Source organism: Populus nigra, chromosome 15 (genome assembly GCF_951802175.1).
Source record: "Populus nigra chromosome 15, ddPopNigr1.1, whole genome shotgun sequence".
Taxonomy (NCBI): Eukaryota; Viridiplantae; Streptophyta; class Magnoliopsida; order Malpighiales; family Salicaceae; genus Populus; species Populus nigra.
The window spans coordinates 1,669,672-1,688,634 of NC_084866.1; the positions used below are offsets into that span (position 1 = coordinate 1,669,672).

General features: G+C 31.3%; 1 protein-coding gene across 1 annotated transcript; it reads left to right on the top strand.

The window, feature by feature from the left end:
• The first annotated feature begins 8,374 nt into the window (after positions 1-8,374).
• LOC133673666 (topless-related protein 1-like) lies at positions 8,375-15,721 on the top strand. Its single transcript, XM_062094509.1, has 25 exons — positions 8,375-8,517; positions 9,008-9,109; positions 9,191-9,370; positions 9,495-9,608; positions 9,686-9,844; positions 10,068-10,245; positions 10,336-10,504; positions 10,628-10,698; positions 10,790-10,943; positions 11,043-11,152; positions 11,244-11,313; positions 11,398-11,471; positions 11,550-11,642; positions 11,720-11,815; positions 11,922-12,049; positions 12,135-12,369; positions 12,470-12,640; positions 12,714-12,857; positions 13,262-13,372; positions 13,507-13,686; positions 13,840-13,968; positions 14,047-14,142; positions 14,405-14,593; positions 14,957-15,123; positions 15,406-15,721. Exons 2-25 carry the CDS (start codon positions 9,027-9,029, stop codon positions 15,614-15,616), a joined length of 3,312 nt encoding a protein of 1,103 aa, XP_061950493.1. The 5' UTR covers positions 8,375-8,517; positions 9,008-9,026; the 3' UTR covers positions 15,617-15,721.
• The last annotated feature ends 3,242 nt before the right edge of the window (positions 15,722-18,963 follow it).

The following is an 18,963-nucleotide window of genomic DNA, read 5'->3' on the forward strand; positions in this document are numbered from 1 at the left end:
TCACGAGGTAGGTCCTACTTAACAACTATGTTGTTTTTTTCCATCCTCAAATCGAAGCTCATGCTCAGTGAGGTCATCACTTTCTTCTTTTCTTTTCTTTTTTTTAAAAAAAAATTAAGGATGTGTTTGGAACAGGGTAAAAACCATGTTCTCAAAATTTTAATTTTTTTTTTATTAAAATGAATTTTTTTATATATTTTCAGATCATTGATGTTAAAAATAATTTTTAAAAATAAAAAAAATTATTTTAATATATTTTTAAATAAAAAAAACTTTAAATCTCTATCACCACTACAATGCCCTAACAAATCCGAACCAGACAGGTGAGATTTGCTATATTTTTCATCTGGGCTGTAAAACAAAAGTGAGTCGAGGGGGAAAAACATGGACTTTAATGGATTACTTACAGCCAGGCTTAGGAAAGTAAATTTGAAAATTATACACAGAGCATAATTTTCAGTTTAAGATCTGTGCAAGCGTTCTAGGTCTGTCTAGAAAGGTCATTTTGGCCCAGCAACATGAGCCTGCTGGTTACTAAATTTAACCTGAGGCCTCGTCGTCTCTTAACTCGAGCCGAATACTCATTGAATCGTTTCGGCCCAAGTTATTACAGCTTTACAATTGGAAATTTTGACCGCATGCCAGCAAATAACTTGGAAGCTATGTGAAAAACTTGAGTTTAAGAATTTATAAGAATTATTATTTCTTATTTAATGGCTAGGATATATATAGTTTTCTCATATTAAAATTAATTGTGTTTTCAATTGAGCTTTAATTAAATCATTAGTATTGAATTTGTGTGTCTATATATATATATATATACACACACTTTGTCTGAACACACAAGATATTAATTATGTTTGTTTATTCAAAAAGTGCTTTTGAATTTTATTTTATTTTTTATTTTTTTATTATTTTAGATTTTTTTTAATATGATGATATTAAAAATAAATTTTAAAAAATAAAAAATATATTATTCTGATATATTTTTAAATAAAAAATATTTTAAAAAACAATCATTATCAGAATTTCAAACCCTACTTTATATTATTACATTGCATGTATAAATAATAAAAATATATGATATTAAATAACAGCTCTGTGTTTATATTAAAAAAAAGAAAAGAAAAAGATTTTTGTCCATACGGCAAAGAATCCTTCACAAAACAACAAAGAAAAGGAGCCAGAAAACTCAGTGAGGGCCGCCTCCCACTGAAGAGAGATCCCAGCCAAGAACCTTGAAACCATAACCGCACCTTGGAAATTTTATGTGGAAAATTGTCAAAGGGAACCATCAATTTTTAGAATGTATTTGAAAACGCGGTATAAACTATATTTTTAAAATTTTTTTGTTTTTTTATTAAAATTTAATACGATTTATATGTTTTGAATCGTTTTGATGTACTGATATTAAAAATAATTTTTAAAAAATAAAAAAAAAATCATTAACGTGAATTTCAACATAAAAAATTATTTTAAAAACAACCATTATTACACTGCCAAACACATCCTTGGTAGTAACCTATGCCCATGTTGGCAGGTGGAGATGAGCCATTGTTGTCATGGCCTATGCCCATCTTTATATTTTCCTCTAACCTCCATTAATGTCCATCTAGTTCAAAATTTATAAATATACTAGGCTAATAAAAAAGGATATTTAATTTATAATTGAAAAACATAAAAAATTATTAAAGAAAAATCTTATTGTGCATATATATTTAAATCTATAAACATGTAATACAAAACTCAAAACAAATATATTTTCAACACAAATATAATAAAAAAAAATTACTAACATGTATACTAAACACATATAAAATCAAAGCCCTACCATAAAAATAATATTCACTTCTTTTTTTTCTTGGATTTCCCTGTCAATACAGCACTATTTTAATGCATCAAAAAAATATTTTAAAAAATAAATAATGATATCATATTATTTGCATTGAAATAATGTTTTTCATCAAATTTTTAAAAACTTATTTTTAACATAAATATATTAAAAATTAAAATTTAAAAATTAAAAATATTTTAAAAATTTTCAAAAATATAATTATACCTTAGTAGTTTGATTTTCCAATGCAGAAGCAATAAACATGAAATAAATCCATGTATTGCTGTGCAGTTTACGAAGATTTCCCTATCAGCATCATTATTCATTCTTTGAAGGAGCAAAACCCAGAGATGAAAAAGATAATTGAGTTTTCCAGCTGTTGGCATCAGAAGTCGGGATTTGTCTCGATTTGAGATTTGACAGGCCAACATTTCTTCCACAACCACAGGCTTTCCCGTCAAGTTCCAGCTTCCACATGCATGGAGCTTTTCTGTGTCTCGAGCCCACGATTAGCTAGAAATCGATGGGCCAATGTCCAAGCACTGCTTTCAACCGTCAACATGAGTTCGGAATAAATTTATCATATTTTTCTTCATATAATACAAGACTTCAAATCTAAAGTATAAAAATCATTTACCAAAACCATCTAGGTGGTAGTCCGGTGGTAAAAATTTAGTATCAAGAGATTTGCTTCTTTTATAGTCTCAAATTCAAGCCATGTAGTTGCTCATATGATAGCCACTGGAGGTTTATATGGTCGTTAACTTCAGGGCCGGTGAGACTAGTCGAGGTACACGCAAGCTAACCCGGACATCCATGTTAAACTAAAAAAAAATCATTTACCAAAATTGACTTACACACAGATTTGGAGCTGAGATTGAAAATAAGGTTTAAAGTATAAAAGTTACATGAGCATGATTTAAAATTAATCAACCACGTAGTTTCATCTCAAATTTATATTAAATATCTTTAGAGTTCGTTTAATACTATAATCACTTCTATATTTTAAAGTGATTTGCTGTTACGATGACTTCTATATTATTTTAAAGTGATTTTAATTTTATTTTTTTTTATTTTAAAAAATTAAATTTATGTTTTTAGATTCTTTTGTATGGTTTTAATGTATTAATATCAAAAATATATATAAAAAATAATAATATTATATTTTTTTATTAAAAAATATTTTTTAAAAAATTATCATGTATCATGATACTAACACACAGTCAATTTTACATTAGAAATGAACAAATGAAGAGAAGAACCCCTGCCGCCCCTTTTAATGTATTAATATCAAAAAAATAAAAAATATATATAAAAAGAATAATATTGTATTTTTTATTTAAAAATATTTTTAAAAAAATATAATGTATCATTTTTAATGGGTCATGAGATTTATTTTTTATTTTGTTTTTGTTTGTTTTTTTCTTCAACATGAATTTAAAGAGTAATTAATAGGATATTACTAATTATTTTCCAAGCATTATAAAAAAAAAATAGACTTTGTAGTGAATTAAAAACCATTAAAATTTTTTATATAACATTCATCCTTCAAGAGGAAATTTTGAATTCATTAAAACATTATTGATTTACTCGGATCAATTCGAAAAAATTAATATATATATATATATATATATATATATTTATTTATTTGAAGTTTTAATATTTCATATAAAAAAATTAAAAAATAATTCATATGAATATAAATTATACATGTTGTGAATAATGAAGTTTAAAAATTTATTTTAAAAAGATATTTTATCCCACATTTAAAAGATACCATGTTATCTTTTTAAATTGTAGTATTTAAACCAAATTTTTTTTATCTCATGTTAAAAAAATAAATATCTTTTTAGTATTTATATAGTGAATTTTGAAAAGTATTAATAAATAACTACAAATTATATATAAAAAAGATCCTTGGCTAAAAGAATCTCTACTGAAAAAACAAATCTCTACTAATTTTTATTGGGTTATTCAGATCACGAGTCAATCTAACAGATGAATTGGGTTTAGCCATTTTTTTTATTTTGTCGATCTTTTATTTTACATGGATGAATCAAGTGACCAAATCAATCGAATATCAAATTAACCCGCTACACCTTTTCCGGATGATTTAAACAATAGAGGGATAAAGGAGGTCAGAGGATTATCTTTTGTTGAATCACAAAGGAAAAGGGAAATTATCTGGACGGCACCTACCACAACTTTAGCTTCTTTCCAATGGAGCCAGCCTACACATTTCGCCACTTAACATTTTTTCAAATAAATTCTAGAATACATTAGAGGTGATTAATTTTGGTGAGGTTCAAATTTTATCAAAAAAAAAACTAAACTGATTAAAAAAAATCAAAATCAGTTTAAACCGACTGGTTTCGGTTTGGGTTTTTGAACAAAAATTAGTTCGAACTAGTTTGACTCAGTTTGGTTCGGTTTTTTTAATTTGGCTCGGTTTTTTCCGGTTTGCCTCGGTTTTTTTTGGTTTGGGTTCGATTCGGGTTTTTCAGTTTCAGACTTATAAAACAGAAACCGAACCTATTAGTTTTTTTAAAATTCTAATTGATTTTTTCATAGTTCGGTTTTTTTGGTTATTTTTTTGTTTTCTTAGCTGAATCAAGTTTTGAGCTTTTTTACTTGTTTCTAAAATATATCATCGGTATTATATTCCCTTTGGGTGAAGAATTTGTTGAGTTAACTTGAATCATTAATAAAATAATGATATTGTAATTTTTTAAATAAAATCATTGAATAAAAATAAATTTTTTTATTAAAATTGATTTTTCATTCAAGTTTTGTGATATTTATTATAAAAAACAAAATTAATTTCAAATAATATCCGACCTAAATTATATTTAAAATCAACAAGTTGCATGAATGATTCATTAGATAATACTTAGATTTAATAACTATGAAATATACCATTATTATTTTTTTCAATTAAAAGGATGATTTTTAAAAATATGTCACGTTTACAAATTTGAAAAATTCATCTTATATTTTCTTTTTTTTTAAGAAAAAAAATAGATTTGCAAATAAGACAATTCTTTAAGACTTTCGTTTTGATGCGAACCACGTGCAATCTTGTCAAGCTGACAGGTAGTTAGAAACACAAGGAGGCAGGAAAGTTCTGAACCTCGAACTGTCAAGGAAGCAAGAAATATGCGTACGAGCAGAATTATGAGTCGTCACGTCAGCCACCAGAGGACACTTTGGACAGTATAATGGCTTTTAATTTGTCGTTACGTCAGATAGAGTCATACATGCACTGACCAAGGTGTTCCCTTTTGTATTCTCTCACTCTACGGCACCCTCGAGCGCGTCTGCACACGTGACACGTGCATTTTCTTGTTAGAGTAGCATCATCAACTCTTTTTTTTTCTATCTATCTTTAAAAATTTAATTTAATCGGGATATTTTACCATTCTATCGAACTTCCTTAAAAAAATTGAAAATAAAATATATATTAAAAATTTATTTTTAATATGCAATGGTTAAGAAAAAAGGAGATAATTTTATGTGGCATGAGAAAAAAGTGATCGAAGAAAAATAAAGGAGAGAAATAATGAATCATAAAAAAATACATTGTGACTTTGTTTTAGACATACTATGTCACTAGAAAAATCCCAAAAAAAATGATTTTAATTATATATTGAAATACTATCAAACAGGATCATAATTGATTGTTGATTTTATTTAGAGTTAATCAAACATTAAAATACTTCAACCCAAATTAACACCAAACAAAAAACCTGACTAATTACTACCTTATCTAGTTGTATTTTATAGTGTGGTTATAATTGTCTCATTAAAATATTTCTAACAGTACCATATGTGTCAAAAACAGAGTTCCAACATGTCTCTGGTAATCTATTATTTATTTCACTTCTTTTCTTTCACAATTCATTGAGACGTCAATTTGTTTCTTATCTTATTTCTTGATTATTAGATCTTAAATCTCATCTCTTGACTATTGAATTTTTATAAAATTTTAGGTTGATTTTTGTACATGTTAATTAATTTATATAAGATATGTATTTTTTTTTTTGACTAAACAATATTGTTTATAAAACTGATATTTAGAAATACGATTGTGTTCAAACTGTGTTATTTTTCTAATATTTTTTTTAACATATGTGATTTTCTCAAAATTTTTACCAAGCTATTTTTTTTTTTTACAAAAAAAATCATTTAATTGGCCGTTGAATTCAATCCTAATGTTATCGTAAAATATTGCAATTCTGGACCATGTCGTAGGAAAACAATTTTTAGTGAATATATCAATCTAATCTTAACTTTGACTAAAGATGACTTAATCTTCTGTGAATACAAATAATAGCAAAGATACCTTGTTGTTAAAATTAAAAAAAAATATAATCTAATTCTTCTTCATTTAAATTTTATATCAGGCTTAACTATTAACATAGAAAAAACATACTTGTTTGTAGGAATGATAATTTTATCCAAGCACGATAGAAACTAATCCAAATAAATGTGAGGTTTTTTTTTGCTCGTTAAGGTTTAGATCGGGTCCAAATAATACCTGAAATCAAAAAGTCAAGTTCAGATAATGTACGTATATTGTTCTACCCGAACCCGACCCAAACTATATAAATAATAACTTTAAAATTTGAGAAAATTATATTTACACCAAGTATATATAAATAGAAAATTCTGGGTTTTTTTCACACTCTCATCTCTAGCCTCTCGAGTCTCCTCTCCTCTCCAACTTCTATATTGCCCCCTCCCACTCTCTTCTCCCGCAATAACACAACCTCTCCAACGATAGCAACAACAAATCTAGCAACGAATCAAGTAGTGGCAAATCTTGCTCCTAGCAATCTTAATTTCTCTGACACCAAATTATTGTATGTGGCAGCTCTAATATAGCAAATCTTTTATGGTTTTAATTTTCATTTACAAAGTTTATTATTGTCTCTGGTTTGCTACTAAAGAAATTTTTTTTATTATTTCCTCTTTTTTTAAAGGGACAACCTTGTTTTCTCTACCTTTTTCATTTCCAAAAACTTAATTGGTGCTGGTGAATTCTAGGAAAAATAAAAAATTGGGTCCCTTCCAATCTCATGTGTTTTGTGCTATTATGATGCTTTTTTACTTGTGAGTCTATTTGAGTTCATGGAATCTTTTTAAGCGGAATCATCTTTTTTTTTTTAATGCGGTTATTTTTTAAAGTGTTTTTATTCAGAAATATATCAAAATAATATGTTTTTTTATTTTTAAAAAATTATTTTTGACATCAGCACATCAAAATGATTAAAAAACACAAAAAAATATTAATTTCAAGTAAAGAAAAAAATAAAAAAAAATTTAAATTTTTTCAAAAGCACTTCTGAAACGCAAAAACAAATAGAATCTTAACAAGTAACAACAAATGTAACAGTGACAAATCTATTCATCTTTATTTTTATGGTTATGTACTATAATATAGTTAGGTTATGGATACTTGAAACCTAATCGGGTTGGATTCGGGTTTTTAAAATCCACAACCAATCAGGTATGGATAATGTTTTTATTTTGGGTTGAGATATGAATAATCACAAACCCTGTCTATAAGTATTTATTGTTATTATTATTTATTTGATTTTAATTAACATGGTGTTTTTTAAATTAATTTTATTAAAAAATTCATATTCCAAACTCGTGGAGTTGTGTTTTTATTCCATTTAAATTTTATTTCAATATCAATCTGAGGTCAAATTTTATCTCACTCCATTCTTTTTTCATGAAAGAACATAGAGCTAAATGCACAACACCCAACATATGCACGCCAGTCATATAGATTTTATTTTCAAATAATTTCCATCTTATTTAGCAATTTATAGTAAATGTTAGACGACGGTGCCACTTCAATTGGTAAATCATTTATGGTATCACTATAATTGAAAAACAGTAAGAAATTATTTTTAACAGTAAATACTGTCTAAATTTGACAAATGATATATCAAACAAAATTAAGAAAACTCTAATAATTCACCGCACAGCAAAAAACTTACCATGCTTGTTAACTACTGCAAGCATATTATTAAAGAGCACCAATAAACAATCTTCCATTTTTATAAATAATTGAAAAAACCAATAAAATATTGTGGTGCATAATATTTTTTAATTAAAAATATATTAAAATATTTTTTGTTTTTTGACACCAGTAAAAAACATGAAAAAATATATATTAATTTAATATATTTTAAATAAAATAAATTTAAAAAACACTTAAAAAATAAATTATAACACAAAAACAAAAACTCAATACAATCAATCTCTAAAATTTGGCAAATGATTGAAAAACAACGATTTTTCCCCGCAAGAGAGTGTTATTCACTTGCTCAAAAATGCAGGCAAGGGCAGATACACGCACCACAACCGTCACTGTCTACTTTTGACAAAGTGAAGACATTTGTCGGCTGAGGTTTCTCTAGGGGTACCCACTTCTGTGCCTTATATAATCCATATAGCTTATCAATAACAAGTCGTGATAAGTACTACTGATTATACCTCGACGATACCGCCATTATTATATATATTTCACCTTGCTTTAGTCACCTCAAAACTCTAAGAAGCAGCATCTTATAGGAATTAGAGCTCAGAGATAGAGAGAGGGAGGGAGAGAGGGAGAGTTTGTTTTAGAGAGCTAGAGTGCTCTGTTTCTTTCAGTTCTTTCTGTTTTAAAGGTGAATTTATGCCGTGTTTTAACCTTTATTAGTATGATAAATAGTTCCCTTTTGTTTCTTTTTTTTTTCGGTCTGAACTCTTTAGTCTATTTTAGAGCATCTTTAATTTAATTTTATTGGGTCAAAGCTACTTTACTGTTTCTAATCAGTGAAAACCCTAATTTTCTCCAACTTTCACAGTTGTTTTTTGCTTAAAAAGCATGCAATTCCTTCTTGATCTTTGATGTTCTTGAGGTTTTTATGCTTGGTAACCTCAAATTCTTTTGAGTTTTCGCTTTGCTTCTCTGTTAAACTCTGATGTAAATTCTATTCTTTTTCTTAAGTAAATGCTGGGAACTTTTCTTGGGACTGAAAATGAGGCCATTTTCTTGCTTCTCTGTTTGCTTCCTATTCTTCTTTTTTTTTTTCATTTTATGTGTGTAGTTTAATTTGATTATGTAATCTATATTGTTTTTTGTTCATAATGGTTGATTTTTTGGTTGTTTTGTAGATCAGAACTGGCTGCTGTAATGACGTCTTCGCTCAGCCGAGACCTTATCTTTTTAATTTTGCAGTTTCTTGATGAAGAAAAGTTCAAAGAAACTGCTCACAAGTAAAAAATTTCTTGTCAATACCTGGTTTCTGGTTGAGTTATTTATTTGTTTACAAAGGATTTGTTTCTTTTTTCGATTAGGCTGGAGCAGGAATCAGGGTTGTTCTTTAATGCAAAGTACTTTGAGGAGCTTGTGTTGGGTGGCGACTGGGATGAGGTTGAGAAGTATCTTTCTGGGTTTACCAAAGTGGATGATAACCGATATTCGATGAAGATATTTTTTGAAATTCGCAAGCAAAAGTATCTGGAAGCATTGGATAAGTAAGCTTGTGAATCTTATACGTGTTTAGTTTTCATGATCTACTTCAGGCAGTTTGTTATCGAGTCAGTCTCGTGGTTTGCATTTTTATTGCATTTGCTGCTCTTAAATGCTTTTATTTGATAGGCTTGATCGGACCAAGGCTGTAGATATCCTCATGAAGGATCTCAAAGTTTTTGCCTCTTTTAATGAAGACTTGTTCAAAGAAATTACTCAGCTGCTTACATTGGATAATTTCAGGTATGTATAGTTGAACAAGATGGGTTAAGGTTTTTAATCTTAGCCGGTGACTGAGCTGTAATCGGACCTTTATGCAGGGAAAATGATCAACTCTCGAATTATAGAGATACAAAGTCAGCAAGAGCAATTATGTTGCTTGAGCTGAAAAAGCTTATGGAGTCAAATCCCCTTTTCCGTGACAAATTGCAGTATCCTAACATAAAAAATTCAAGATTACGAATGCTTATCAACCAAAGGTCAGTAGGATTTTAGTAGAATGACTGAGAGATTTTCTTCTGCCTTTATTGGTTGCTATGCCCTTATTATTTCCAATTGATATGTGGCTTTTAACATGCTATTTCCTTCGTTTTTATTCTTCCATTCAAATGAATATGATTGCTGCAATCTTATTCTTTGTAATTTCTAGCAAACCTTGTTTGCCTCAGAGGATAAACTGATCTTTGGTATGCATTATGACAGCTTGAATTGGCAGCATTCCCTTTGTGGTAATCCAGGGCAAAATCCTGATATAAGAACCCTCTTTGTTGATCACAGTTGTAGAAATGCTAATCATGCATATCCCCAACTAGCAGCGAGCAATCACCTCATAGCTTCTGCACCAAAGCCTGAAGGTTTTCTCTCAGTAGTTGCAAATGGGGTACATGACTAGGTTCCTTTTGTTTCAATCATGCCCCGCTGTTGCTGACCAGAATTTCCTTACATTGCTCGATTATTTTCTTTCTACCAGTCATTCCAGCCTGCACCATCACCAGCACCAGCAGCAGCACCAGCACCAGCACCAGCACCAGTTCCAATACCAGTTCAAACACCTTTAACAACATGGATTTCCAATCCTGCAACTGTAACCCACCCAATAGTTCTCGGAGGAGGATTAAATTTCATCGGTCCAAATCCAGGTTATAATGTGCACGGAACAGATTCTTTGTACTATTATGAGTGAAAATTGTATATTTGTGTACGTGCTTTTTTTTTTGGAATGGCTGTAAGATTGTTAGTTCTTAACATCATTTAAGTGTCAGGTGTAGCAATGCCAAAAGGTCATGGGGATTCTGATGTGTCAAGACCAAGAGTTTCTGGGGCTTTGGACAGGGTAAGTTGTTTGAACCCTAACTACACAAACACGGTTTTGATAGCTGGTTTCCTTTCAAAATGACATACTTTGTTCGGTATTTTTCCTGCAGGTAATGTTGGCAGGAAATAGTTCTGGTCAAAATCATTATGGCTTGGCTTTTAACATGACCGAAGAGTTGCCCAAGACTGTGGCACGGACATTAAATCAAGGCTCAGTTCCCACAAGCATGGACTTCCATCCTATCCAACAGACTCTACTTCTGGGTTAGTTCAGGTTTCTTGACTCTTTAATCTAGGGAAACTTTATTTATTTATTTTTCCAATAGCTGCATGCTACTTGATATTTGTATGGTGACTTTTCAGTTGGAACTGGTATCGGGGACATTACTTTGTGGGAAGTTAGTTCTAGGGAGAAGTTGGAGTCAAAAAGTTTTCAGGTATGGGATATTGGAGCAAGTTCAATGGTATTGAAGGTATGCTCCTTTCTAACTAATTTATTATTTGGTAAGGTTGTAGTTCAGTCACAGAGTGTCTTAATTCCATATTGATCTTGGTCAAATTCAGGCATCTATAATGAAGGACCCATCTGTTTCAGTTAAACGCGTATTATGGAGTCCTGATGGTTCTTTATTTGGTAAGATTCGAAAATGACAAACCAAACAGTTTCTTATGACTTGAGTTTTCAATGATTAAAGTCTGTTATTATTCAACCAAACAGGGGTTGCATATTCTAAGCATATAGTACAGATATACACTTATTATGATGGACATGGTATTCGGCATCATGTAGAGGTAAGTCATGTTTGTGTTTACCTTGTTCACAACTTTGTTATATTGTTTCCAAGGAAAATAATTTGTCTTTTTTACCAGATTGATGCTCATATTGGAAGTGTAAATGACCTAGCATTTTGCAATCCCAAGCAACCAGCGGTCATTACTTGTGGTGACGACAAGACCATCAGGGTCAGCTTGTTATCAGATTGTTAGTGGCATTGTTATTCAGCGTTCTCAGTGTACATACTAAGTTTTTCAAATTTTAGGTGTGGGAAGTGGCCACTGGTGCCGAATTGTATACGTTCAAAGGTCATGAAGCTCCTGTTCATTCTGTCTGCCCCCATTCTAGGGAAACTGTTCATGTAAGAACTCAAGTTGGATACTCGTTTTCTGCTGACATGTGCCGTAGTTTTGCTTCCTCTGGCTTTTCACACGGTTTGCTGATTGTCTCATGTTTTTATGCCCTAGTTTGTCTTTTCGACATCAGTGGATGGAAAAATAAAGGCGTGGTTGTATGACATGATGGGGTCTAGGGTTGATTATGATGCTCCTGGTCGATCATGCTCCACGATGGCATATAGCGCTGATGGGAAAAGGTAGGTTATTATAACTGCAATACCACTTTAATCTTATATTTTAAGGACAAACTGAAAATTCAGTCTCTTCACTGAACACATTTAGGCTATTTTCATGCGGGACCAATCAAGATGGGGAGTCACACATGGTGGAATGGAATGAAAATGAAGGTACTATAAAGAGAACCTACCAAGGCTTTCACAAGCGTTCTTTGGGTGTTGTTCAATTTGATACTACCAAGAATAGATTCTTGGCTGTCGGCGATGACTACTTGATCAAATTCTGGGATATGGATAGTCCTTCTCTTTTGACAACCATTGATGCAGAGGGAGGCCTACCAGTAAGTTTTCCTGTTCTTAAACCACAGTCAATCGCATGTTTTTGTGCAAACATACTATGGGTTTAACTTGGTTTTATATTCTTATTTCTTTGATCCAAAGACAAGTCCACGTATTCGATTCAATAAAGGAGGGAACCTGTTGGCTGTTTCTGCTAATGATAATAGAATCAAAATCTTGGCGACAGTTGATGGTCTCTGTTTGATGCGCACATTTGAAAGCCATTCACTGGTTGCCTCGAGAGTTGGAATTGCATCTGAGGCACCGATAAAGGTCAGTAATTTTGTCTTTCACTTCTATTTCTTGGCTGGATATGCAAACTAAATACAATGGATGCAATTGATAGAATGGTGACTCTAGAAGCTCAGAAGGTGTAAAAACAAGGGTGCCCGAAGAAGTACACCCACCAAAGATATGGAAGCTCACTGAGATTAATGATCCTTCCAAGCTTCAGTCATTGAGGCTCTCCACTCGCATTAAAACAGATAAGGTAAAAATGGGCCACTTAGCTTGTATATTGTTGGCCAAATTTTTATTTACGTATAGCTTGGCCTTGAGCACAGGAGAAATTTTAAGTCTTCAAATTAGATATGAGAAACCTTTAAATTTCAGCAGGCTGTATCAATCCAGAAGAGTGCACTTTAAGACATATCAGATACCGTCTTTGTTTACATGTCTCTACATCATCAAGCATTTTGTACCAGCAATCTATCTTTTGATATCTTCCCCATGTTGCAGTCTTTTAGCAATGGAGCAGTTATACATGTGTGCGTGTCTAGCAGGAAGTTGTGAACATAGTTTTAAGTTTTTTCTAAAATATCTATGAATAGTTCATTGTCATCAAATTTCCAGAGAATAAAGGTTCTTATTGGGTTTTCCTCTATCAAATTGCAGATTGCGAGGTTGGTCTACACAAATTCAGGCACTGCCATCTTGGCACTTGCATTAAATGCTATTCATCTATTTTGGAAGTGGCCTCGAAATGACCTTAATTCGAGTGGGAAGGTACAAGGTTCCCATATTTCTTCCTAATGTTTTTCTGTCTAAGATGAAAGTTGGTTCAAGTTACACCATAAACTTGTTCATCACTTAAAAATCTGAATTCATTACCTTAGCAACATTTTTGTTTCATGGTCCAGGCAACAACCAAGGCTTCCCCTCAATTGGTGCAACCAGGATCTGGCGTATTAATGACTAATGATCTAGTTGATGCTAGAACAGAAGAGGCTGTGCCGTGTTTCGCTTTGTCCAAGAATGATTCCTACATCATGTCAGCATCTGGAGGGAAAATTTCCTTGTTCAACACAATGACATTCAAGGTAATTTTTGAAACAAGATCATAATTCCTCTCTGTACTTTTTTCTTAAAATTATTTCTTACACATGGAAAAGTGGCTTTGAATTTTGTTTGGTACCGTTTCAAACCACTACCTCATTTGGGCTGCTATTTACAAGTTTTATTGGCAACTGCAGACTATGACAACATTCATGCCTGCACCACCTGCAGCGACGTATCTTGCGTTTCATCCTCAAGATAACAATATTGTTGCAGTGGGAATGGATGATTCCACAATACACATATATAACGTTCGTGTGGATGAGGTATAATAAGATGTTAGTTGATAGTCCCTGTGAGTTCCATTTGGAAAACAAAACTAGGATTTCATCATTTCCTTGCAGGTCAAGAGCAAACTTATGGGTCACTCTAAGAGAATCGCTGGTCTTGCCTTCTCTAATGTGCTGAATACCCTTGTTTCCTCAGGTGCAGATGCTCAGGTTGGTATTTTATCTCTTATACCATGTCTACACTACCAATTCTATGCACTCTCATCATTGCATCCTGGCATGCTAACCTCCTTCGTATCTGTATTATCTGTTGCTTCTGGGCATTTGCTCGTTGGAAAAGGATAGATTTCATCCTACCCCAGCCATAGGATAGGGTGACAACATCCTATTCAAGAAAATATAGTAGGGTCTCATCTGCTTTAATGTGCTATCTACAATATGTATCTTAACAAATACGTTGACCATTTCCCAGGTTATAGTGTGGAGCACTGATAGGTGGGAAAGGAAGAAGAATTGTGTGTTGCAGATTCCAGCTGGAAGGACACCTCCAGCAATGTCAGGCACCCAAGTCCAGTTTCACCAAGATCAAATCCATTTGCTTGTTGTACATGAGACTCTGCTCGCCATTTATGAAACAACAAAACTTGAATGCTTAAAACAGGTATTTTAATCTCAACTGTTAAAGCAATCCAAATGTGAATTCCTTTTGATTTTTCCCATTCATATTGTTTTAGCTAAAGCCCTGCAGCTTAAATACCAGTGTACTTGTTCTAAGAAAAAAAAAAGAACTGGTTCATATAGGGTACTATGGTATTCCACCATAAGTGAAACTGGTGGATTTTTAATAATCTCAATTTCTTTGGGGGACTGAAAGGACCTCCTTCTATAGTACACAGTGATTGATAGGCAAACATGATGGTGGTGGCAGATGGTGCTTAAAGGGAACAGTCATGGTTCAGCAGTTTCCTTCTCCCTTCTCCATTTTTCTTTTCAAAATTTTTGACCTTTCATGGTAAATTTACAGTGGAACATTGGAGAATTTTCAGCACCTATCTCCCATGCAACATTCTCTTGTGATAGCCAGTTGGTTTATGCCAGCTTCGTGGATGGAACTTTGCGCATATTTGGTGCATCAAATCTTCAAGTGAGATGCCAGATTAATCCAAATGCCTACCTTCAACCAGATGTCGGGTACTACTATTTTTGTTTCTTTATCAAAGTGTTTGTAGATAACAGTCTTTTCAACAACTTGCATCATCAATATGAATCACATTGCTGTTGATCTCCATTTACATTAAATTGCGCTCCCACTGCTGCTTGTTTAGCATGATAACTTAAGCAATTGATTGGGATTTTCCCACTTAACTTACAACCTCCTTGACTGCTGCTTGTGGCGTTTGGATATGAGCAGATTCGCTTCTTGCTTGTCTTAGTTGTATGATCTAATATAACTCTCTCACTCATTTTCTGCAGTTCTTCAGTATATCCACTAGCAGTTGCTGCACATCCCCAAGAACCTAATCAGTTTGCCATCGGCCTAACAGATGGAAGTATTCAAGTTTTCGAGCCTCTTGAATCTGAGGGCAAATGGGGCATGCCCCCATCTGCCGAAAATGGAGCATCAAGTAGCATGCCACCCGCGCCTCCAGCTGTCCCCTTAGATAAACCCCAGAACATGGACTGAACAAATTCCAATGTCTTTGTTTCATTTTAATCAGTTTAAGAAGCAACTTATATGTAATATGTAGGAAACCTGGTAAGCATTTTATAGCAAGCTTTCTTTCATGCATATGCTTCATATAGAATGAATAAGTGACAGCAATTTATTTCAAAACTAGGTAAGCTTTTGTGGTAAGCTATGGTCTATATTAACAGGTCTAGGTTAAACCAGACTACTTTCTGATCGGAGCTAGATGAGCAATGGAACCGGCATTGCCATAACAAGCACTTCATGTTTCCAACTATGGACAAAAGGAATTGTTGGATTTTTTTTTTGGAATTAACGTTTGACTTCAAAAATCAATAAATAATATAAAATATTAAACCATAAAGTTAAATTTAGTTATATTGTTTGAAATAACTCTAAAAATTGTGAATGGTGAGGAGCGTATAACAGCGAACAAAACAAGATAATATAATTGACAAGGTGAAAATCCATTACCGAGTTATCTTCATAGTCAAGGGGTTCGATCTGGTTGAGGTTTAGATAACTTTACAGTCCTTTACCTCTTGGTCATTTTATAAGAAAGCGGGGGTATTTTTGGAAAATAATCTTTAATGTCCATTAAAATCGAATTCCTTGAGCAAACTAGAGGGTCTCCTTTTGATTTGTTTTTGGTATTTTTTTTCTAATTTAAATTATATTTGTAATTCAAATCAACACTCTCAAAATGATTTAACCCGTGAATTAATTTAATTCTAAGAACTTCAAATAGCTTATTATATATTTGAGTGATTGAGTCAAAATGGTTTAGGTGGAGTTTTAAAAGTATATTTGGTTTGAAAAAAATATTAAATTAATGTTTTTTTTTATATAATTTTAATGTGATGATATTAAAAATAAAATTAAACAAAATTATTTTGATGCTTTTACTAAATAAAAATAATGTGAATGTGACAAAATATGGTAGCCTGGTAGATATATATAAATTAAAAATTGTGAAATCTATCCTGCCATGATTTGAAGATATTTCTTAATTTTAAAACCATTTACTAAATGTGACAATTTCTAATTGGCTTTTTTTTTAGAAACTCAATAATGATCAAACCACGTTAACCGTGAAAATCTACCCATGGTGATTTTAAAAACATTTCCTAATGAACAATTCCACATAAACTGTTCACAAATTTTGGTAAAAGCCTCTTAAGCATCCCCTGCAATCATAGTTTCAGACTCAATCCGGTCCTTCGGACTTAATCCAGTTTAAGGTTTGAGTTTTGAATTTTAATAGGATCACCGGGTTGTCCGGGTAAAAAAAATTTAAAATCAAAACAATATTATTTTAATAAAAAAAAAACAAAAATTAACAGGTTGCAACCGGGTTTTTAACCAGATTTTTTCGGGTCAATTGAGTCACATTGGGGTTTTTCTTTCTCTATTTTTTCTTCAACCCGACCTGGTTCTAGCTTCGGGTTGGCCCACCAAACCGGGCCAGGTTTCAAAATTATACCTACAATACCATTTTTTATTATTCAAAGTTCTTAATAAATTGTTTTTTTTTCTTAAAAAAAAACCAAGTCTTTCTAACGTGGTCACAAAATTTGATATGGGGTAAAAAATCTAGAGGAAAAACTAGTCCCGTGGCTGACACTACTCTACGAGTTGGGGAAAAAAAATTCAGTGTTAAGAAAATATCAAAAGCCTGCAAATGTGTTTCAAAAAATAAAATAAAAAAATATCATAATTCGGTTTATGAATGGAATAAACTTGTCTTTCTTAATAAGATGATAAAGCACAAGTAACGGTATCAAATGAATCAAAATAAGAAAAAAGAGAGTGATTATAAAAAAAAAAATTGTTTATTAAAAGGAAAAAACATCAAAGATATATTTCAATATAATCAAGCGTGGTAAAAAGAAGATTAAAAAATAATCATTAAAGTCAATTCAAGTATGTCTGCCAAACCGGCAACTCATTCATGAGGCTAAGATAATTTTTAAAGAAATAAAAAGGATAAAATGTAAAATATTAAAGAATAAAATTAAAAATAAAAATTTGTATAAAGGCCGATTTCAACCAGATTAATCTTTTTAATTTCATGGCTTAAATTATAAGGCAACATAAATCAACTAGTGAAAATCACGACCTTTAATTCCTAACTAATTTTAAAAAAATAAAAATAAAAAAACTCAATTTAAAAAAAATCCAAAAAAAAATAGTAATCTAAAAGATTTTTTATTACTTTTTTTAAAACATATTTATAGCCTCTTGAAATTCTTTTTTAACATTAAGATTTTTCTTCCTGATTCGTGGACAAGTTAATTATATTGAAGAATTCATGTACTAGCGGAGGATTTGTTTTAATTACAATCAGACATTAATAGATACTGTAAAAGGTCCTTTATTATTATTAACATGGATGTCTGGATCAGCTATTGTATATTTTGATTAATTTTACGGGTCTTAAAATTAATAACCATGTAAATTTCTAGTACCCTCGAGATTTATAAAACTCAAATTAATAACTTTTAAAAAACAAATTTAAAATTTAATTAATTAAAGTACCTCCCTTATCCTTTTTTTTTTAGCACTAATAATAGAGCTCCATGCTCACAATCTATGATCTGCCCGTTGCCACAGTACAAAAACCGACCATGCAAAAGAAATAGAAACCATATATTGGAGCCACAAACTACCACCCACCACCACCATCAAACCACCAACCAATGTCCCCATCAACCACCTCCACTACACTATCAATCCTAGTTATTAAAAGTGATTCAGGGTTGATCCGGTTAAGGGGTCGGGTTCTGAGTTTCATGAGTCAACTCAGAAAAATTAAAAAAAATTAAAGTTTTAATATTTTATATGAAAAAATCCATAGGTTATACATATTGTAAACAATGAAGTTTAAAAGAATATTTTAAAAAGTTTTTTATCCTACATTGAAAAAACATAACTTTTTTCTTGGAAGCATAAATTATATATACTAATAGGTTTCAAATCCCACATTGAAAAAACATAATTTCTTTCATGGAAATATAGAGTATATATATGAAAGAGCTTCAAATCTCACATTGAGAAAACACAACTTCTTTCATGGGAACATAGAATATATATATATATATATATATATATATATATATATATATATATATACAAAAGGGCTTCAAATTCCACATTGAGAAGATATTATGTTATCCTTTTAAGTTGAAACTTGAAATATTTAAACCAAAAAGTTTTTTATCCCACATTGAAAAAACATGAATTTTTTCTTGGAAATATAGAGTATATATACTAATGTGTTTCAAATCTCACATTGAAAAAACATAATTTTTTTCATGAAAACATAGAGTATATATACGAAAGGG

Excerpts from the sequence above, each read along its gene's own strand:
- LOC133673666 (XM_062094509.1), top strand. The coding sequence starts at position 9,027 with ATGACGTCTTCGCTCAGCCGAGACCTTATCTTTTTAATTTTGCAGTTT. Across the intron at positions 9,609-9,685 it reads CTTACATTGGATAATTTCAG|GGAAAATGATCAACTCTCGA; the intron begins GTATGTATAGTT and ends ACCTTTATGCAG. Across the intron at positions 13,373-13,506 it reads ACCTTAATTCGAGTGGGAAG|GCAACAACCAAGGCTTCCCC; the intron begins GTACAAGGTTCC and ends TTCATGGTCCAG.